We start from the raw sequence: 19,901 nt of genomic DNA, 5'->3' as shown, positions 1-19,901 counted from the left end.
TTCCTCTTCGCCCACTGGGCTTCAGGGCAAGTGAAAGGCTTCCTGCTTCGCCCTCATTTCTCTCTGACGCAGTTCTCAAGTCACCTCCCAGTTTCGCTGCCGAGAAAAAAGGTGAAACGTCATTCCTTACCCATCACAGTCAACTATTTCAGGGCCTTCGAAGGAGAAGGGGTCGGCCTTATCCGGCTCGGACTTCATCTTGTACGTTTTGGTCAGGACTGAATTGGTGAAGTAGTCGTTGGGCTCAAAGTGGAACTCTAACACAAAAGACTGAAGACAGAAACGCAGGGTGAGTGCCCGAAACTCTACAGCAGGGGTCCTCAAACTACGGCCGTGGGCCACACGCAAATACAAATATTGTATTTGTTCCCGTTTTGTTTTTTTACCTCAAAATAAGATATGTGCAGTGTGCATAGGAATTGTTCATACTTCTTTTTTAAACTATAGTCCGGCCCTCCAACGGTCTGAGGGACAGTGAACTGGCCCCGTTTAAAAAGTTTGAGGACCCCTGGTCTACAGATACCCAGCGACAGACTTGATGAGCCACACCGTGCTTCCGGGGAACCAGCTCCCCCCCAGCAGGACCCACAGGCAGAAGCCCACAGTGTGGCTACGTGACGAGAGAAACGTCTTTACTGCAAAAAGCAGCGGCACAAAGGGAAGGCAGTGACGGGGCGTGTGCGTCTCCTCCCGGGGAGGCCGGGCTCTTGGTGCGGTGGAGGGTCTGGAGGGAGAAACTGGGCAGACAGCCCCGCCCTCCTCTCCTTCGTCCCTGGGAGGCAGGCAGAGCGGCTGTCCTTGCTCCGCAGTGAAAGTGGCCAGACCCGTGGGGGAGAAAAGGAAACACAAGCCACAGCCGGGACACGTCCCTGCGGCCACGGCCACGGAGCAGTCCACACCCTGGAGACAGCCTCACGGGGAATGGGCCCAGGTGTGCACGCAGCAGCCACAGCCAACAGAGGACACTCACACTCGGGCACCGAAGCGAAGGAGAAGTAAGAAGACACAGCGACTAGCCAGTGTTCTGGGGAACCAGCAGCACTCACACAAGGCAAATGGCTTTACAAATTTCCAGTATATTTTTTCTTTAGATAGATTCCAGAGAGGAAGGGAGAGGGAGAGAGAGACAGAAGCATCAATGATGAGAGAGAATTACGGAGCGGCTGCCTCTCGCATGCCCCCTACTGGGGCTCAAGCCCGCATCCCAGGCATGTGCCCTTGACTAGGATCGAACCCGGGACGCCTCAGTCCACAGGCTGACACTCTATCCACTGAGCCAAACCAGCCAGGGCTATAAATTTTTTAAAAATCTATTTTTATTGATTTCAAAGAAGATGATAGAGGGAGAGACAGAAACATCCATGAGAGAGAATCATGATCAGCTGCCTCCTGCACGCCCCCTACTGGGGATCGAGCCTGCACTCCGGCACGTGCCCTGACCAGGAATTGAACCCGTGACCTCTTGTTTCCTCGATCAACACTCGATCACTGAACCACACTGGTCGGACTGTAAATAGCGTTTTGAAGGACAACTTGGCAAAATCAAAATAATTAATGAACTAAAAAAGCCACCTGTGACCTCATACCACTATCTTGAGGAACGCATTCTACTTGAGATGCTGAAGGGAGGCAGGAATCTGTGCTCACGCGTTCCCCTCCGCCCGTTCGTAACGGACAAAGAAGCCGGTCCTGGTGCGTGAGGTAAGGAGCGTCTGTGAAGGCCAAGTCTGGGTTCAGGCCGCCTGGGGCAACCCCACTGCTCGGAGCGCTGAGTGGTTTCGGGAGTGGAAGTGACACCTCTCCCCCCGAGTTGAAGATTGACCCATGGAAGCAGCACTTAGGACACAAAAGGGGAGTGAAACAGGGCTCTCCAAAGAGGGGGTGAAGGGGGAAAAAGGCCACGACAGCACAAGGGCAGACACAGGGGGTCAGAGCCTGGGGAACACCCACGTCCAGTGTCTAGAAGGGATGGCGCAGGCTCTGGCCAGGGGATGTCCACTGACCTTTGCCAGAGCCGTGTAGGCTGGAGAGGAAGGATGGTCAACAGATTCAAGTCCCTGGTCTGGCAGGTCCAAGTTGAGCAGGACAGGCAGGCAGCCTCGGGGAACCGGGTCCCTGTCCCTCCCTCCCAGCATGAAGATGGAGGTGGGAGGGGCCACTGTGGCCATGACCACAATGCGGGCGGGCTGGGCCAACGAGCCTTCTGCTGGAGTCGGCCCCTCCGCACCTGTCCTGTCCGGGGAGAGTTCTTCCCCTTCCCCTCCCGCCCCACGTCCTCCCCACCCAGTGTCATTTCTTTTCTTCCTATTTTCTGACTTTTCTTCCCCATGGCCTCTGTTTATCTAGAATAACCCAAACGCCCTGGGGTGAATTAAGGTGTTTAATGGACCAACAAAAAGGGCCCAGGGGGGAGGGCACCGCCTTCGTGCCCCCATCCCACACGTCAGTTAATGGTGCTCTCTGCCCAGCAGCAGAGGCGGGACTACTGTCTTCACCAGTCACACCGAGAGTAGGAGCAGTCCTGCCTCAGACAGCCCCGTGGAATTCTCTGTGCTGCTTGAAATTATTTCAAAATAGAAACCAGTACAGGTTATTAATACAAAAAGGAAGTGTAAGACACAGTGCCAGGAGGAGCGGAACTGACCGCCTCTGGGCCTCACTGATGCTCACTCCCCTCCAGCGGCCCAGCCATTACACTAAAAGGACTGTCAGAAGCTTAAAGACCCGGGTTCCAGGATGCTGACCACGAGGCAACCATTCAGAACGGGGGAGGGGGGGGCCTACAGGGAATGCTACGTAACCATCTACACCAAGAGGGGCAGTTAAGTACGCTGTCCCGCCCAGCAGAGCGCGTGTGGCGTGGGAAGAGCAGCACGACAGTGTCTGCACGCGCTCGCTCTCACGCCCCTTGCTGCCACGTCAGAGCAGTGGCGCGGAGAGGGAAAAGCAGGTGCGGCTGGCCCCTTCGTTCTGAAGCGAGGTGGGTCTCCTTTGCAGCTTTAATGTCTCAGATGGCTCATAATGACCTGACAGGGTAAGACTAAGGGGAGCAGGCGGTGGCGTATCTCTAGCCGCTGGAGGCTGCCGCGTGTTCTCTAAGTTCGTAGAGTGAGCACACAGGACTCACGAGGAAGACTGGCTCGTGGCCACGCCGCTCGGGCTCCAGTCCTCGGGGAGCCACATCCGACACGTGGGCGAGAAAGAAGAAAGGGAACCAAGGGAAGGATGAATGGCAGGTGAGAAAGCAGTGGAAGGAAAAACTCACAGCATCTTACAAGTGTGCTCGCACTGCAAAGAGCATTCACATCGTATCAGCCCGCCATGGCGGCAGGTGGTCCCCAGAGGGCGCTACAAGCCTCTCACAGTGAGGAGCCCAGACTAGGGGAGAGGCTGAGAGGAGGGCCCCAGGCCACCCCAGAGGCTGCAGTAGGAGAAAAGGGGTCACCTCTGCCACCAGAGTGGCCCTCAGCCTGGAGCAGGCATCTCTGGCTCATGCCCACACCTCCCCTGCAGAGGGAGAGCGGATGTCCCCTCGGGAGTTCGGCAGACAGGGAAGGGAAGGGACATAGATGGGCATGTCTCCCGGTCCCACCTGCAGCACGAGGGAGAGAAATCCACTCACCCGGGCCCTCGTGCCCTCCCTGGGGCCGGGCTGTGACAGGGAGGGCGGGGAGGGGAGACCCGGGCCAGCTCCTGGCCAAGGTCCCCAGCCCACAGCCCGGTGCTCGTCTCCAAGACCTGAGAAGAGCCACCAGCGAGCCAGTCAGTCCCGCCACTGACCTGCGGCGGCTCTGGAGGGAGCCCGCCAGCCACCGCCAGACGGACAGGCCACGCGCAGGGCTCCTGGGAGCCCAGCCCAGCTGGACGGATGCGCCTTCCAACTGCTCCCAGGGGAGAGGGAGGGCTGGCTGGGCCTAATGGCAGGCAGACCACCCCCCACACTAACACGCTGTCTGTCTCAGGGGTTCTGGGAAGGGGTTTGTGACACATCAGAGCAGGCGAGCATGTTTTCAGTCTTATCTGCAGGTTGTTCTTTTTAAAAATCCTCATCCAAAGATATGTTTTTATTGTTTTTTTGGATAAAGAGAAAGGGAGGGAGGGAGGGAGGGAAGAAGAGAGAGGGGAGCATTGATGTGAGATAGAAACATCCATCAGTTGCCTCCCGTACACACCCTGACTAGGGATCAAACCTTAGCCTAGGTGTGTGCCCTAACTGGGGATCAAAACCACTACCTTTTTAAATAAAAAAAAAAAAAAAATATATATATATATATATATATATATATATATATATTGATCTTTTACAAAGAGGAAGGGAGAGGGATAGAGAGTTAGAAACATCCATGAGAGAAAAACATGGATCAGCTGCCTCCTGCACACCCCCTTCTGGGGAAGTGCCCGCAACCCAGGTACATGCCCTTGACCGGAATCAAACCTGGGACCTTTCAGTCCGCAGGCCGACGTTCTATCCACTGAGCCAAACCGGTTAGGGCCGAAACCACTACCTTCTGATGTATGAGATGAGGGCCCCAGCCAGGGTAGCCTGCAGGTGCTTTTTGGAACAGACACCTAGTAGGTTTTCTGTTAAAGTGCCCCTCTTATTCAAGAGAGTATATACTCACCACCCTTTCAAACCCATTTCAAAGACACATGAGATCCTCGAAAAACCCAGGAGCCACTCAGGGAAAGGATGGTAGAGGAACAAACTAGTGAGAAGCCACAGCCCCTCAGCGGACACCACGTGGGACAGGGGAGTCCAGCCCGGCCTGACCCCTGCACCTGCCACCACCCAGCAGACGGCCTGGGCGACCTGCCATGCTGCCCTAATCCCCACCAGCATCTCGCTCAGGTCCCCTGGCAGGTGAGTGACGGGTCTGATTTCTCGCCTTGGACCCAAGCCCTTTCTTCGCCTTCAGTGGCCTGACGCCCCCGGCACCAACCAGGAGCTCAATCAGTACTCACCATAGGCTGTCCAGGGTCTGAAAACTTCACTTTGATATCCTGCAGGTGTTTCAAGATCGGCTCATCATATTCCTAAACACAAAGAGGAACACAAAACCTGAGCTTTCTGAGAACAGCACGCGTCCTTGCAGAGTGGCTGCTGCGTCCCTCCTGGTGGTGGGCGAGGGGCCCTGGTGGGTCCTCTCCTGGCCAAGTCCTGACTCCAGGGAGCCACCCAAGCTGCTGCCCGACAGCTGGTCTGAGAGCAGCACCTTCAGTGCTGGGACCAGGGCCCCGGCTGCTCTCACAGGGCCCTGTGCCTGGGACCGAGGTGCCGCCCCCCAGCAGGCCGGTCCGGAGCATCTCTGAAGAGACAGAACCACAGGAACCACCTGGATCAGCTACGGCCACGGCAGCCACCCCCATCACACGGCCATTGGCATGTGGCAATACATCTCCCGAACCCACAGCAGTCACTCAGCGTCAACAACACACACGAGGCATGTCTGAGATCCACAGCTCAGGCATCACATGAGGACTTCCAACATGGCTGCACGCTTTCACTCTGCGTCAGTCACACGCAGTCACCAATGTCTGCATCTGAGAAAGTCCGAGAGAGACCAACCACAAGAGGATGACGAGACTCGAAACCCAGCAACCACATCCTACCGAGAGGCGCTCACCTGTGAAAGTGACTTCTTGTTATTATGAGAGAGAGGAAGGGAGGAAAGAGGGAGAGAGAGAAACACTGACAGGGTGACTCCTGTGTGCACCCTGACCAGGGATCAAACCCGCCACCTTTGTTGGTGCCCAGGCTGATGCTCCAACTCACTGAGCCACACTGGCCTGTTCTTTCTTTGCCCCTGAAGTCTGGGGACTGAACTAAAAGATTTCTTGAGGTTCCACTGAGTTCTAAGAATTGAGCCTGATAAACATCAAGTTCCTAATTTTGAATTCTTTTAACACAGAACAACTACAAAAAACCAGCAACACAGGCACATACCAAGTCTAGACAAAAAGGGACCGCAGTCCGAGATGTCAGATCCCGCCTCCAGAGAACACCTGGCCCAGACTGCACGTCCTGGTGTGCCCTGCCTCGTGCTGAATGCCAAGGGGAACGTCACCACAGTATGCTGCCCAGCGAGATGCCCTCATGTGGGACCGTCCCACTCCTCCCTCAATCCGCAGTGCCCTCTGCTACGTCCCAAGTCCCTGAAATAACACCATGCTCCTCCCAGGCCTCGAGGACAGGAACTCCGTGGTCCCAGCGGAGCCCAACGTCCTGATGACAGGCTCAGAACTAGGGGCCCATAAGCTAGGCCCTGGGCACCACGGGGGGGCTGAGTGGAAGCTGCTGTCCGGACCCTCTAAACCAGCAGTTCTCAACCTATGGGTTGCGACCCCTTTGGCGGTGAACGACCCTTTCACAGGGGTCGCCTAAGACCATCCTGCATATCAGATATTTACATGACGATTCATCACAGGAGCAACATTACAGTTATGAAGTAGCAACAAAAATAATTTTATGGCTGGGTCACAACATGAGGAACTGTATGTATTTAAAGGGTCAGAAGGTTGAGAACCACTGCGTCTAAACCAGTGATGGCGAACCTTTTGAGCTCGGCGTGTCAGCATTCTGAAAAACCCTAACTTAATTCTGGTGCCGTGTCACATATAGAAATTTTTTGATATTTGCAACCATAGTAAAACAAAGACTTATATTTTTGATATTTATTTCATATATTTAAATGCCATTTAACAAAGAAAAATCAACCCAAAAAATGAATTCGCGTGTCACCTCTGACATGCGTGTCATAGGTTCGCCATCACTGGTCTAAACTCTCCTGCAGCATCCGCTCTGCCACCCCACGCAGAGCACCAAGCACTCAGTCGAGTCCATCTTCAGGAATTAACATCTGACCCGAATGGCCCCTCCGGCCAGACACTGTCAGGTCAGTGCCAACGACCTTTCACTACTCCCTCCGATAGGAAACACTCTGGAGATGCCAGCCTGTCTTCCCACAGCTTTAAGACGCTCTGCGGCCTACACACCGAAGTAGGCCGTGATACAGAGGTGCTGGGAGAATGAAGGAGACACCTCACTGACGTAGGCCTCAGCTACTGCCCTCAACACCAGGAAATGCGTGCAAGTAGCAGCCACACCATCCCTGGACGGCTACCCAGCACCAACAGCCAGGTCACCAAGCAAGTCACCTACTGGCACCAAAAGCCCCATCATGACAAGCCTGCCACACGCACAGCGTGCCCCACCCAGCAGCACATCAGAAAAGCAGCCCCAGGCCCACCCAGACCTGAGAAATCGGGCCCTGCGTGCCCCGGGATGGGCACAGCTACCGAGGTCTGAGAGAGCTAACTGGCTCTGCTCTGTGGCGACTTCCCACCCTGGGCACCCCAGAATCCGGGAACTTCTACCCACACCTGGGACTGTCAGGGACGTGGAGAAGCAGAGGCACTGAGGCTGCTATTGAGTTGTTTTTGTTTTGTTTTTCTTTGCTACTGAGCTTTAAAAGTTGCCCAGGTGCCTGGCTGGCGTAGCTCATTGGTTGAGTGTCAACCTATGAACCAGGGGGTTGCGGTTCAATTCCCGGTCAGGGCACAATTCCCGGGTTGTGGGCTCCATCCCCAGTGGGGGGCGTGCAGGAGGCAGCCGGTCCATGATTCTCTCTCATCATGGATGTTTCTCTCTCTCTCCCCCGCCCCTTCCCTTCCTCTCCAAAATCAAAAATATATTGGGGAAAAAACAAGAAGTTGCCCAGGTGATTCTAAAAAGCAGTCTGGGTGAGGTCTGCCATAGAGTCTTCAATTTTCCCAATGAATTTCTGACGTGTGGCACGGTCTGGTTTTCTGAAACCCCGACCTGAACTTGTGCATGAAAAGGAGGGTCAGACAGGAAAACATGCTGTCGCAAGCCGCCTGTCTCAGACGCGCCCTGTCAGTTGAAGGGGAGCAGGAAATGCACTCCTCACATCCTTTCCTGAGTCTCGGCCCACGGAGACTGCACGACAGGCCTGTTTCATAGTTCAAATACCCACCAACGGAGAAGTGTAATAAGTATGTGTCAGTGCAACTGTGTGTACACATGCACACACACGCACACATTTTCACCCCTCACTTCCCGCCTGTCCACATCAGTGACATGGAGAAGGGTTGCCCTAGCTGGGTGATTAGGGTCGATACGCCAAGGTTGCAGGTTCGATCTCCAATCGGGGCACACACACAGGGCAATCAATAAGTGCGTAAGTAAGTGGAACAAACTGATGTTTCTACTTCTCTCTCTCTCTTTCTCCCTCCCTCCCTCCCTCCCTCCCTCCCTTCTTCCTCTCTGAAATCAATAAATTAAAAAACAAAACAAAGACCAAAAAAAAAATGGAAAGGCGTCTGGAACCTGCGGACAGGCTTTCTGGGTGAGGCAGCAGCCCTTTCCCAGGAGGTGAACTGACCCAGGGCTCTGGCTCAGGCTGCAGGCTTCCCACTCCAGCTGCAGTAGGTGTGACTGGGGTCCCCACCAGGAATAACCCTCCTGTGAGGCCACGACTTCTCCAGACTGGGGGTCCCAGGAGTGCCTTTCCCCTACAGTGAACCCCCGAGGAGCTCACACGCAGTCGTAAGACCAGGACGGAGCGTGCTAACCTGGACCAGCTCGCTCAGCATGTCCACGTTTCTGAAGATGGTGAACCAGAACTCGGGGATCCCTCGGGGGGCGGGCTCCTCTGCTGCCTCGGCTTCTTTTTCTGCGATGACGACTTTGCTTTTCATGTCTCCCTACAAAGTAACAATGCAGAACAGGACAGTTACCACCAAGCAACAAGCCAACAAATCCTCCACGCTCGACGCAGACCATCATTCCAGAATCCCGCACCAACTGCCGTCACAAACCCTGGTCCTCTGACCCTACATTCCAAGACCGCTGAGCAGGTCACCATGGAAAGGTTTCCGGGACAAAGCGTTCAAGGCACTCCGTCCAGACATAATTCCACCAAACCATTTAAATTGGCGGAAAAGCTCCAGAGGGGTCAAAGGCCACATACCGGGCAAGGCTGTGCAGTGCTGGCTCCACGAGGCCCCCACCTGGGGGTGATCACCCACTACCACACGCAACTCCCGTGGCTTCCGCCACCAGAACTGCCAACCACTTTGTCCATCCAAGGCCAGGGAGACGCTCTAACTGCCGCCTCAGCCAGAGGCACTGTGCCCACACGAGGGCGGGGACCAGAAAGGCTAGGTGCCCGTGTAGGTCAGGGCCGCGGGAAGGTGGGAGTGCGGTGCTACTGGGACCTTACGAGGAAACGAGCGGAGACAGGTTTTTCTTGAGCAAAAAGGATCTGATTCACAAGGATACTGACCCGCAGCCACAGCAACGACCAGGCCAGGTTCTGCATGTTTTTAGATCAAAACACGTGGCTACCAAAACTAGCATATTCTTCACAAATGCCCATAAAAGTGAATTTTACAGATTGAAGCTACTTGTCTCCCAAACACAAGATCCGGCTGGCAGAGTGAACCTATGGCACTGGAATGGGCCGTCAGGTAAGAGGCTGCGAGCAGGTGACGGACAGGGCCCGTCACTGAAAGGACCCGTAGCCCACTGATCTCGTGGTCACGTGGCGAGGCGCTCTGGCCACCTCCTCCTACCGCTGGTCCTGGTGTTTCCAGTACACCCTCCTCACCACCCCGTCTGCTGGTGACCACAGCGCGCCTGGCTGCGTCCGTCACTGAGGCTAACGACCTCTGCTCATCGGATCTGCTCTCTCCCTGCAGACAGTGCAGAGCTGCTCTGGGTCACTGAGCGACGCGGGGGACGGTGCCTGCTACACTGCATGAGCTGATGGCACCGTCAGATGCCAGGCCCACGGCTGCTCAGTATTCAGCCATAAGAAACCAACACCTGACCTCAGGGTGGAACAGCACCTCCTGCCAGGAGCGCTTTTCTTTGTAAAGTCATGTTGAGCGTTAAGACCATTAAGAGACGTTTCTTGTGTGTAACAGTGCGAAAGAGAACGCAAGTCGCGCTCATTAAAAGAACAACTTACAGCCAGTTTGTCCTCCTCTTCATTCTCGCTGTGCCACTCGGATTCCGCATCTGTCGGCTCAACGTCACCAGTGACGAACTCCCTTCTCTAAGTGAGAGCGAGACCTTCTTAGAGTTATGTCATTCGGAAAGACAGGAGTTAAGGCCGTGAGTTTCCAAACAATGCCTATGAGAAGACTGAAACCTGGATGCTCCTATTACTTATTCTAAGCTTCGGTCTAGGACTTAAAGAACAGCTCGGGGTGATTTACTGGGCAATGTGGGTGCTCGGCCTCAACGGTCTGAGACGCGCAAATCAGAGGAGATGCTCCCACCTTGTCAAAGAGAGGCTGGTACAGCGCCGCGTACTTCCTCTCCAGGTCATGGACCTCTTCGTAGAACTTGGCTTCTATGTGAGCGCACTTCACCTGGAGTTGTTTCAATGCGTTGATTCTTCTTTTCACGGCTTTAGGTAAACTAAAGAGAAAGCAGAGAAGAAAACTGTCACATGCTTGCAACATCTCAGTGGCATGCTTTTGTTTTATTAAAATAAATTTAGGTTAAAACAGAATTAACATCCTTACTATGAAAAAGAGATAAAATCATTAAGAAAAGGCCCGACCGGCGTGGCTCAGTGGTTGAGCGTCGACCTATGAACCAGGAGATCACGGTTCAATCCCGGTCAGGGCACAGGCCCGGGTTGCGGGCTCCATCCCCAGTGTGGGGCCTGCAGGAGGCAGCCGATCCATGATTCTCTCTCATCACTGATGTCTCTCCCTCCCTTCCTCTCTGAAATCAATAAAAATATATTTAAAAAAGAAAAGGACACACATCCCAACAGGGGGAAAACAGTGTGAAGGAAGCTGAGGAAATAATTCACAAAATAAAAATAATCGAACACAGAAGAAACCTCCAATCTCATTACTTTTAAAACATTTTCATTGATTTTTAGACAGAGAGGAAAGGAGAGGAAGAGAAGAGCAACATTGGTGTGAGAGCAGAACACCCATCAGCTGCCTCCTCCATGTCCACCACCAGGGATTAAGCTCACAACCCGGGCCTGTGCCCTGACCGGGTATCGAAGAAGCAACCTCTGGGTGCATGGGACAACACCCAACCAACTGAGCCACACCAGCTAGGGCCGTCCAGTCTCATTAAATGTCCAAAAGAATGTAAATTAAAAAGAACTCCTGCCATGGCGGCTGTGGCTCACCAAAGTCCCCTGTGCTGGGTAATCCAGACCCAGGCCACCTCAGTGTGAAGGGTCTTTCCAGACCCCCGTCACCCTCCTAGAACGAGTGGGGGAGGTGGACACAGGCAACAGAAAAAGTTTCACAAGAGGTGACATCTGTACTGCTTCCCTGCACAAGGTACACATTTTGAAATCATTGTCTAACTTCTGAAGTCTTCCTCATGCAGTAAGAATAACAAAAGGTTCTAAGCAAACTGGTCTCTGCTGTCCCCCGGCCATCCTGAGTCAGTGACATAACGACCATCTCCCCACAACAGGCACCTGACGTGCAGCGTGTCTGTCCCCCGCTCTAAGCCCGAGAACTGGAAAGCACTGCCACGACTCTCCCACTGCTGCCCGCTGCACTGCAGCCACGGACAGCCTGCAGGTGCCTCCCAGCAGCTCCCAAGAGCCTGCTGTCTGGGCAAAGCAGACCCAAGGGCCCCTCCCCTCCCTCACAGCCTGGAACACGCTGAGCCCTGCACTGGGAACCGTGGGGGGGGGGGGGGGGGAGCCCGTCTGAGACCAAGCCCCGGCCTGACTGCCAGGCGGGAGCCCAGCAGCGGCCCTCCCTCCAACAGGAAGACAGCCCGGCCGGAAGGGAGAGCTGCCCAAGGAGCCCTCACTGGGCGGCACCAGGACACAGCCTCTCCCAAAAGAGCCGTTGGTGGTGTTGCAGGCACTGGAGGTGAGTCAGGGAGGAATGGCTCACAGCTGACAGCCACCAGGAAGAGACAGCGTCCCGCCCTCACCTGCACCCGTTCCCTGCCAACTCCTTCCCTGTGCTGCTCGACTCAGTCTCCCATGGCCACAGAATGGCCTGTGGGCCAGCGACCAGAGCGCCCACCTGCTGCGTTCTCTCCAGGTCTGAGTCCCTCTGCAGACCCTGTGCCCGAGCCAGCACTCCCCGCGATGGAAGCACCACTCCTATTCTAAGGAGCAGGGAAGTGGTTTTCCTTCTCCCTGGCTCCTGGAAGCTGGGCCGCGCCTCGCCCACAGCATACTTACGTCTCGATGTAGCTGGAAGGAGTGTGGGAGACACTGTCGAGCCGCTCCTGCAAGGCTGCCAGAACCTGAGGGTTCTGCATCACCTGATCGGTGAGCTTCTCTACAAGTTGAAAACAGGGCCAAACAATTCACCATCTGCCCACCACAGAGCAGCCAAGTCAGCCACCAACACAAACCCACTCAGTCTGCTCGTCCACTTTAATTTCTAAGTGTGGCCAGTGGCAGCTAAAACATGCTGTGAGAACATTTAGGTGCACGCTCAAGGCAGTGGGTATTTATGCGAATCACCTAAGTGGGCGGTTAAGGCCCGCAGAAGGCTACCTAGAGATTTCCGGGTCTCATCTTGGCTGTTTAAGCTCCAAACCTCCCAAGTGAGGACGTCACTTCCAGTCACCTTGCCTTCACTCCCCAAGTCCCACGTGGGGCCCAGAAGCCGAGGACAGAGGTAAGCAGACAGCTCTTCAGAGTGAATCAGTGCCCAGGTGTGCCCAGCACACAGCCCGGGAAGCCCGGCCTCACCAGTCAGTTCCCTGTGGCCAGACTTCCCAGGTGTCCTCTGGTCCTTCACCGGCACCATCCTCCTGCGCACACCCACCCCCTGCACCGCTGTGTCCTCACCAGCTCCTCACAGGTCACACGGCCCTCACAGCGCACACTCCAGACAGGAGGAGGGGTGTCACCATGCTGCACTGTAACCATGGCATGGGCCACTTAGGCCACGGCACAGGTTCAAGTTTGCTGAGCCAATCCCCTCTTCCTGCCACTGTGCAGACAGCCAGACTCAAAGGTCGTCGCACCTGGGAGTTCTCCAGCCTTTGTAAGAACGTGCGTGGGCAAGCAGAACGCACCAAGCAGGCCCTCGGTTTAACTACAAGCAACCACTGCCAGGAAGCGCTGTGTTGAACGCATGCAACGGTGCCTACACGCAACCCTATGCTATGTGCGCGCACACCTTCTCTGGCTCTGGCTGCTGCGAGGCCTAGACACAATGACACTAGTACCTACACCTGGGCGTTTCACTCTCCCCGCTAATAAAAACAGAGCCCCTTGGGTAACGGACAGAGCCAAGTCGGGGGCAAGGGAAGTTCAAAGGAAAATGGAACAGGATTTATGCCCCAAAGCTCCTCAAGAAAAGCCCTGGAAGTGATGGGGACACAGCCAGCCTGAAGGGACTCCGCTCATCAAGTGGAACAAATCCTACACCAAGAGTAATGATGGCAAATGGTAAGGGACCGACCAGCAGGTAACCCACGTCTCTATGGTAACACGGGGGGTGGGGGTGGGGGGGTCACAGCTGTGGTCTGTGGCAGGATGGTCAGAATTAGGAAACACCTTTGCAGCCCCAGGGTCGTTACTGGTGCAGCCAGGATCACCGTGGTGCTGACACCAGGTGAGCGTCTCCTGGAGAACAGGGGACCCACAGGGGCCAGCACAGTGGTTAACGAAAGGGCCCTCAGGATGGAGGTCTGGCAGACGCTGCCTTAACCAAGTCACCAACGCCAGCACCCGCCATGGGCCCAACTGCACTTCCCACTGCACAAGGTCACCCACGTGGCAGCCTTGCCACAATGTTGCCCCTGAATCTCAGGAGGGAAGGGCAGAGCATTCAGAGCGCGGGCACCCACAAGACACTGGGCACCGTGCCGCTGCGGCAAAGGGCGAGGGGTGGGGCTCCCCAGCAAAGGAGACAGAACACGCAGCACACTCGCTTCCCACAGGCGAGTCCTGGGGGGCACGGCCGTGAAGAACTGTGGAAAGGGGAGCTACACACACGACTGCACACAGCATCGTATTAATGTTATACTTCTTGGGGGTGGTTATGAGGGTTCCTCCCAGTTTCTAGGGAATTTACACTCAATTGTCTTAGCGACTCTTTCAGCCAGTATGTCCACAACTTGTTTTCAAGACGTTCAGGGGGCCTTTCTGAAGTAGAAGGGGAAACACACCCATGAATTTATGGGGAAATGGGTATCTGGGATCTGCTTCAGAACAATCGGAAGAGAAGGCGCGGATGAGAAGAGGCTGGTCGTTTGTTAATCAACGCTGACGCCCAGCGACTGTAGGTACTTTACTGCTGCCGAGTCTGAGTTTCCTGTAAAACGTTTCTTAGACGATGTGCTGATTTTCATCTTATCGTGCTACGTTTCCCTGAAGCCTGAGGAAGAACCCTTTGTGGTCAGAGCAGCCGCTCTTCCTGCCGCTGTGCAGACCCAGCGTGGACCGCTCTGCACGCCAGCTCTCCAGGTGAGCTCCTCCCCGCAGTGCACTGACCTGCAGCACTCGCATCTTTAGCAGCTTCCAAGGAGTCTGAAGGAGCCCCGTCTGAAAAGCTGGAGCAACATGTTGAAAATAAGAAGGCGTTACTGTAAAGAAAGCTCCTAAGGTAAGTAGCACAGGGCGTCTTCATATGTAACCGTTAAGGTGTCAACAGTGACTTCAAATTTGATGGAAGAGAACCACAGACACACGTGGTGCATACGAGAGACTTAGTTATTAAAACACCCTCCCACTTAATATAATAACCCCACCATCATCCTGGGCCCCCCACATGCCACCCCCAACAGTTCTAATTTCCAACCCTCATCAAAGCTTCGGAATTCTCAGCTCTACAATTTCACATAATCCCGCTGCTCTGAGACCAAACCCACCACCCAACCAACAAGGACCCGTGGCCTGGATGGCTGCTGAGCAAGAAAAGCCACCTCCCCCAGCCGGGAGGACACAGCGCCCACAGTGCTCTGTACGTAGCCACACAAACGCGAAGGCTTGCCTGTTGCTCATCACCTAAAATGTGAACGCCAATCAACAAAGTTCATCTTGGCTTACCTGTTATCTGCCATCTGAATGTTTTTATCTCCTACAAATTAAAGAAGAGTTGTAACAATTAACATTACTAAACAACTACAAACAAAAAATGTGTCAAACGCACCCCTTTACTAGTATTGTCTATACGGATGCGAGCTACTTACTGGGGCGGGAGGGTGGGGGGACCCAGGAGGGAACTTTCTGGGGTGATGAAAATGCCCAAAACCTCGAATGGGATACTGTCACCCAGGTGCACACACTTCCTACAGCCCATCAAATCCTACACTTAGGATCTGTACGTTTCAGTGTGTGCACACTTTACTCACAAAACATTTCTCTTGTTGGTACTAAAATGACCAGACTTCAGCCGAAACCGGTTTGGCTCAGTGGATGGAGCGTCGGCCTGCGGACTGAAAGGTCCCAGGTTCGATTCCGGTCAAGGGCATGTACCTGGGTTGCGGGCACATCCCCAGTAGGAGATGTGCAGGAGGCAGCTGATCGATGTTTCTCTCTCATCGATGTTTCTAACTCTCTATCTCTCTCCCTTCCTCTCTGTAAAAAATCAATAAAATATATTTTAAAAAAATAATAATAAAAAAATAAAATAAAATGACCAGACTTGAGAATAAAAACAATTCTAATTTGCCTTGTCTCTGTAAGTTTTAGCAACAGGAATATATATTTGTGATAGGCCAACTACTTTAGAGCAATTCAAAGCATTTACTGGCATGAACACTGTCTTTAAAATAATATACGTATATTATATATATATATTATATATTTATACACACACATTTTTTTAATTTCAGAGAGGGAGGGAGAGGGAGAGATAGAAACATCAATGATGAATAACAATCACTGGCTGGCTACCTCCTGAACAGCTCACACTGGGGATAGAGCCTGCAACCCTGGCATGTGCCCTGACCAGGAATCAAACCCTGACCTTCCGGTTCATAGATCGATGCTTGTACATTTATCTTTCAAACTCTAACTTAAGAATGATTTTTTTAAATATATTTTTATTGATTTCAGAGAGGGAGCGGGAGGGAGGGAGATAGAAACATCATCGATGAGAGAGAATCATGGATCGGCCACCTCCTGCACGCCCCTTAGTGGGGATTGAGCCTGTGACCCAGGCATGTGACCTTGACCGGAATCGAACCCAGGACCCTTCGGTCCGCAGGCCAACGCTTTCTCTATCCACTGAGCCAAATCGGCCAGGGCTTAAGGATGATTTTTAAAGTTGCTACTGCCTGGCCAGTGCAGCTCAGTGGTTGAGCATCCACCTATGAACCAGGAGATCATGGTTCGATTCCCCACCAGGGCAAAAGGTAGGATTGCAGGCTTGATCTCCAGCAGGAGGACACAGGCAATCAATGATTCTCTCTCATCACTGACGTTTCTATCTCTCCCTTCCTCTCTCTGAATTCAATAAAAAACATTTAAAAAATTAATATGGTGCCCAGGTGAGTGGTTAGAGCCCACGCACTTAAGGGTCGCGGACTCGCTCAATGTGTCTCTCTCACAATGATGTTTCTTTCTCCCACTCCCCTTCCTTCCGTTCTCTCTGAAAAGCAATGGAAATATCCTCAGGAGAGGATTAACAACAAAAATTTAGTATGCCAAGTTGAACGTCAATTTATGAAACAGTCCCAAGCCTCATCAGATTTTCCTACTTCTAAAGGGCAACTCAGTTAAAAGATGAAAGGGATACAGGCAAAAGAATCTAAAGTTTCAGAAGAATGCAGGCATGCATGCGGGCTCCCTACGAGCTCACATTCTAAATGTGGACTCGCACGCACGCTTCATGGTGGCACCAGTAAGCCCTTTGCTTCTAGTTCTCAACTCTCAATCCCACTTTTACCTCAAACAAGAACACACTTTTCAAGGGGAATTTTTTTTAATTTTTATGGCAGATTATCCAGCATTATGTTGAATCCTTAATTTTAAACTGAAAACATCCAGTGCACAGCTAGAGTAATAATATTGTTTCAAATAGGGCCACTCTGTGAGAGAAAGAAGGCCTGAGCTGGGGAATATACCAAAATTTTTACAGCTTTATTATGTCTTAATCACGTCAAAGATCCTCAATGTCTTTTCATGAGGTAAATGAACGATTAACCCACTGCATGCCATAAGTGTCTGTAGATGCAAGCGGCGGATCGAACCCACACGCCACGCGAGTCTATTAAAAAAAAAATGTTTTCCCTAAGTGGCAGCCCTGACCAACTTTAAAATCACTTTTCGTGAGAATTTTCAGCTGAAAATATTCAAGAACACCTGAATTGTGAGTAATATAGTGGTAAATGTTCTTGTTAAACATAACCTTCACTTAGCCATTTTTAAAAAAGAGCCCTAGCCAGGCTCAGTGGATAGAGCGTCAGCCCGAGGACTGAAGGGTCCCAAGTTCCATTCCGGTCAAGGGCATGATCTGTTACGGGTTGGATCTCAGGTCAAGGCGTGTGCAGTAGGCAACCAATTGATGTCTCTCTCTCACATCGATGTTTCTCTCCGTCTCTCCTTCCCTTCCACTCTCTTTAAAAATCAAAGGAAAAATATCCTCAGGTGAGGATTAACAACAACAAAAAAGAGGTGTCTAGGACCTAAACATATTCAGACTGAAATTATAATCTAACTGATTTCAATCCTAAGTAACGATGATAATCTAATTCAATATATACACACTTCCTTCCTTCCTCGGGCATTTATCAGATTTCACCTCGAAAAGCACATATAGCCCAGCCGTGGGGATCAGTTGGTTGAGCGTAATCCCATGCACCTAGAGGGTCAATTCCGTGGTCAGGGCACATGCCGGGGTCTTGGGTTCCATCCCCAGTAGGGGGCATGCAAGAGGCAGCCAATCGACATTTCTCTCTCATCAATAGAAGTTTCTATCTCTCTCTCTCTGCCTAAAATCAATAAAAACATACTTATCTCTATCTATATTTATAGATATCTACCTTCAATCCTCATCTGAGACCAAGAATCAAACCCAAGACCCTTCGGTGCATGGGCTGATGCTCTAACCAGCCAGGGCATTAAAACAACTTTTAAAAATAATAAAAAAGCACATATATTTTTAAAGATGAATAAGACTGGCAACTAATTAACGCAGCTGTATATTAGGTATAGGAGAGATCACTACTTTTGTGTATGTTTGAAACTACTTCTTAGGATGTTTTAGGAAAAGAACGGGTAATCGATGGTGTTTGTCTTCCCACTGACAAACACGCTCCATGAGGGCAGGGGCCTGTCTCCTCGCTCAGTGCAGCCACCCCTGTGCCCAGCACGGGCCTGGGCAGGACACAGGACAAGCGTTCACTGCTCCTGAGTGACAGTGCCCTGCGTCACCTGGATGCAGCAAGGCTCAGGGACCACGAACACCTGGCTTCTCCAGGGCAGTTCCTGGGACACGCAGGAAGCCATGTCCGCTTGTCCGATGGAGCTGCCCCCCCGGCAAGAGTGGACTGTCTTTTTCAGAAACTTGCTAGAGACCAAGCCCTGTTTTCAGGAAGAAAATAAAAACCTACTTCCTTTCTGTAACCAAAACACTATTTCACTCAAGGCAGTGGCCTTCCTTGCTTAGCTCCAGTTTCCTCCTCTGCCCCGTTCTCTGCACGTCTTTAGCATATAGCTGAGCAAGGCAAACACTGGAAGGTCTTTCTTCAGCCAGAACTGCAAGAGCCGTCACCGTCAGTAAGGCCTGCCCTCTCCACCCTCACAGCCCCAATCCCTAGTCCTTCTCTCTACTTTCAAAAGCCCCCAGACCAGGGGCCCCTTTAAACAGGGGCCAGTTCACTGTCCCTCAGACATTCCACACGTGCGCACTGCGGGCCCGGGACGCGTCGGCTGCTAAGCAGGACAGGTGGCGGCGGCAGAAACACCCGGCGGCCCAGTAAATGTTTTCGGCGGGCCGTAGTTTGAGGACCCCTGCCCTAGACAGTCCAACTCGTCTGTGGAAATGCAGGAGGGGAAGGTCCCCTTCACTGACTGGTGGAGGGATGCGAAGCACTGAGCTGTTTGGTGATAACTGGGCAAACAAATGTTTCAAATCAGAACACAACTGCACGCTTATGACCTTTCTACATAAATACTCAAAGTGTAAAGGTGATCTTTCTGCCACAAAACTATCAAACATAAATCTCATCTTAAAAACAACAACCTTATTTTATTTTTTAAACATTTTTATTGATTTTAGAGAGAGAAACATTAACAATGAGAGAGAATCATTGATCGGCTGCCTCCTGCACGCCCCCCACTGGGAATCAAGCCTGTAACCCAGGCCTGTGTCCTGACTGGGAATCGAACCTGGGACCTTGTGGTGCATGGGAGGACGCTCAACCACTGCACCATGCAGGCTGGGCTCACCTTGTTTTTAAAGAGGCTTTTTTGAGGATATTAATACAATGAACAGTATATTATTTAAAAAAATAAAAAGTCCAGCCCTGGCTGGTGTGGCTCGGTTGGTTGGCGAGGAGGGGGCCGGACCTAAAGGTTGGGGTTGGATTCCCCATCAAGACACATGCTCAAGCCACAACCGGTTTGGCTCAGTGGATGGAGCGTCAGCCTGCGGACTGAAGGGTCCCGGGTTCGATTCCGGTCGAGGGCGTGTACCTGGGTTGCGGGCACATCCCCAGAAGGGGGTGTGCAGGAGGCAGCTGATCGATGTTTCTCTCTCATCGATGTTTCTAACTCTCCCTCTCCCCTCCTCTCCGTAAAGAATCAATAAAAAAAATAAAACACACATGCTCAGGCTGTGAGGCTCCATCCCCAGCAGGGGGGAGCAGGAGGCAGCCTAATGACATTTCGCTCTCACATAGATATTTCTCCCTCTAAAATTCAAGAAAAAAAATCTTTAAAAAAAAAAAACAGTCCCAAAGACCCAAA

The 19,901-nt window shown here is 52.5% G+C and overlaps 1 protein-coding gene across 4 annotated transcripts in view; it reads right to left on the bottom strand.

Annotated features, from left to right (window-relative positions):
• NAP1L4 (nucleosome assembly protein 1 like 4) overlaps positions 1-19,901 on the bottom strand; it is a 34,945-nt gene that overhangs the window by 12,117 nt on the left and 2,927 nt on the right. For 3 of the 4 annotated variants that reach the window (XM_036295928.1, XM_036295929.1, XM_036295927.1), the window contains 8 exons: positions 15,036-15,066; positions 14,481-14,539; positions 12,210-12,309; positions 10,306-10,447; positions 9,993-10,079; positions 8,593-8,724; positions 4,963-5,034; positions 131-270 (listed from right to left, as the gene is read on the bottom strand). In XM_036295928.1, coding sequence (XP_036151821.1) covers positions 131-270; positions 4,963-5,034; positions 8,593-8,724; positions 9,993-10,079; positions 10,306-10,447; positions 12,210-12,309; positions 14,481-14,539; positions 15,036-15,049 — 746 coding nt within the window. In that variant the 5' untranslated portion in view covers positions 15,050-15,066. Of the gene's footprint in view, positions 1-130; positions 271-4,962; positions 5,035-8,592; positions 8,725-9,992; positions 10,080-10,305; positions 10,448-12,209; positions 12,310-14,155; positions 14,365-14,480; positions 14,540-15,035; positions 15,067-19,901 lie in introns of those variants that run through there. The other variant, XM_036295930.1, reaches the window with a different exon arrangement.

Source organism: Myotis myotis, unplaced genomic scaffold, assembly GCF_014108235.1.
Source record: "Myotis myotis isolate mMyoMyo1 unplaced genomic scaffold, mMyoMyo1.p scaffold_m19_p_27, whole genome shotgun sequence".
In the NCBI taxonomy this organism is placed as follows: Eukaryota; Metazoa; Chordata; class Mammalia; order Chiroptera; family Vespertilionidae; genus Myotis; species Myotis myotis.
Note: the sequence above shows the minus strand (reverse complement) of the source record. Positions and strands in the feature narration are given on the sequence as shown.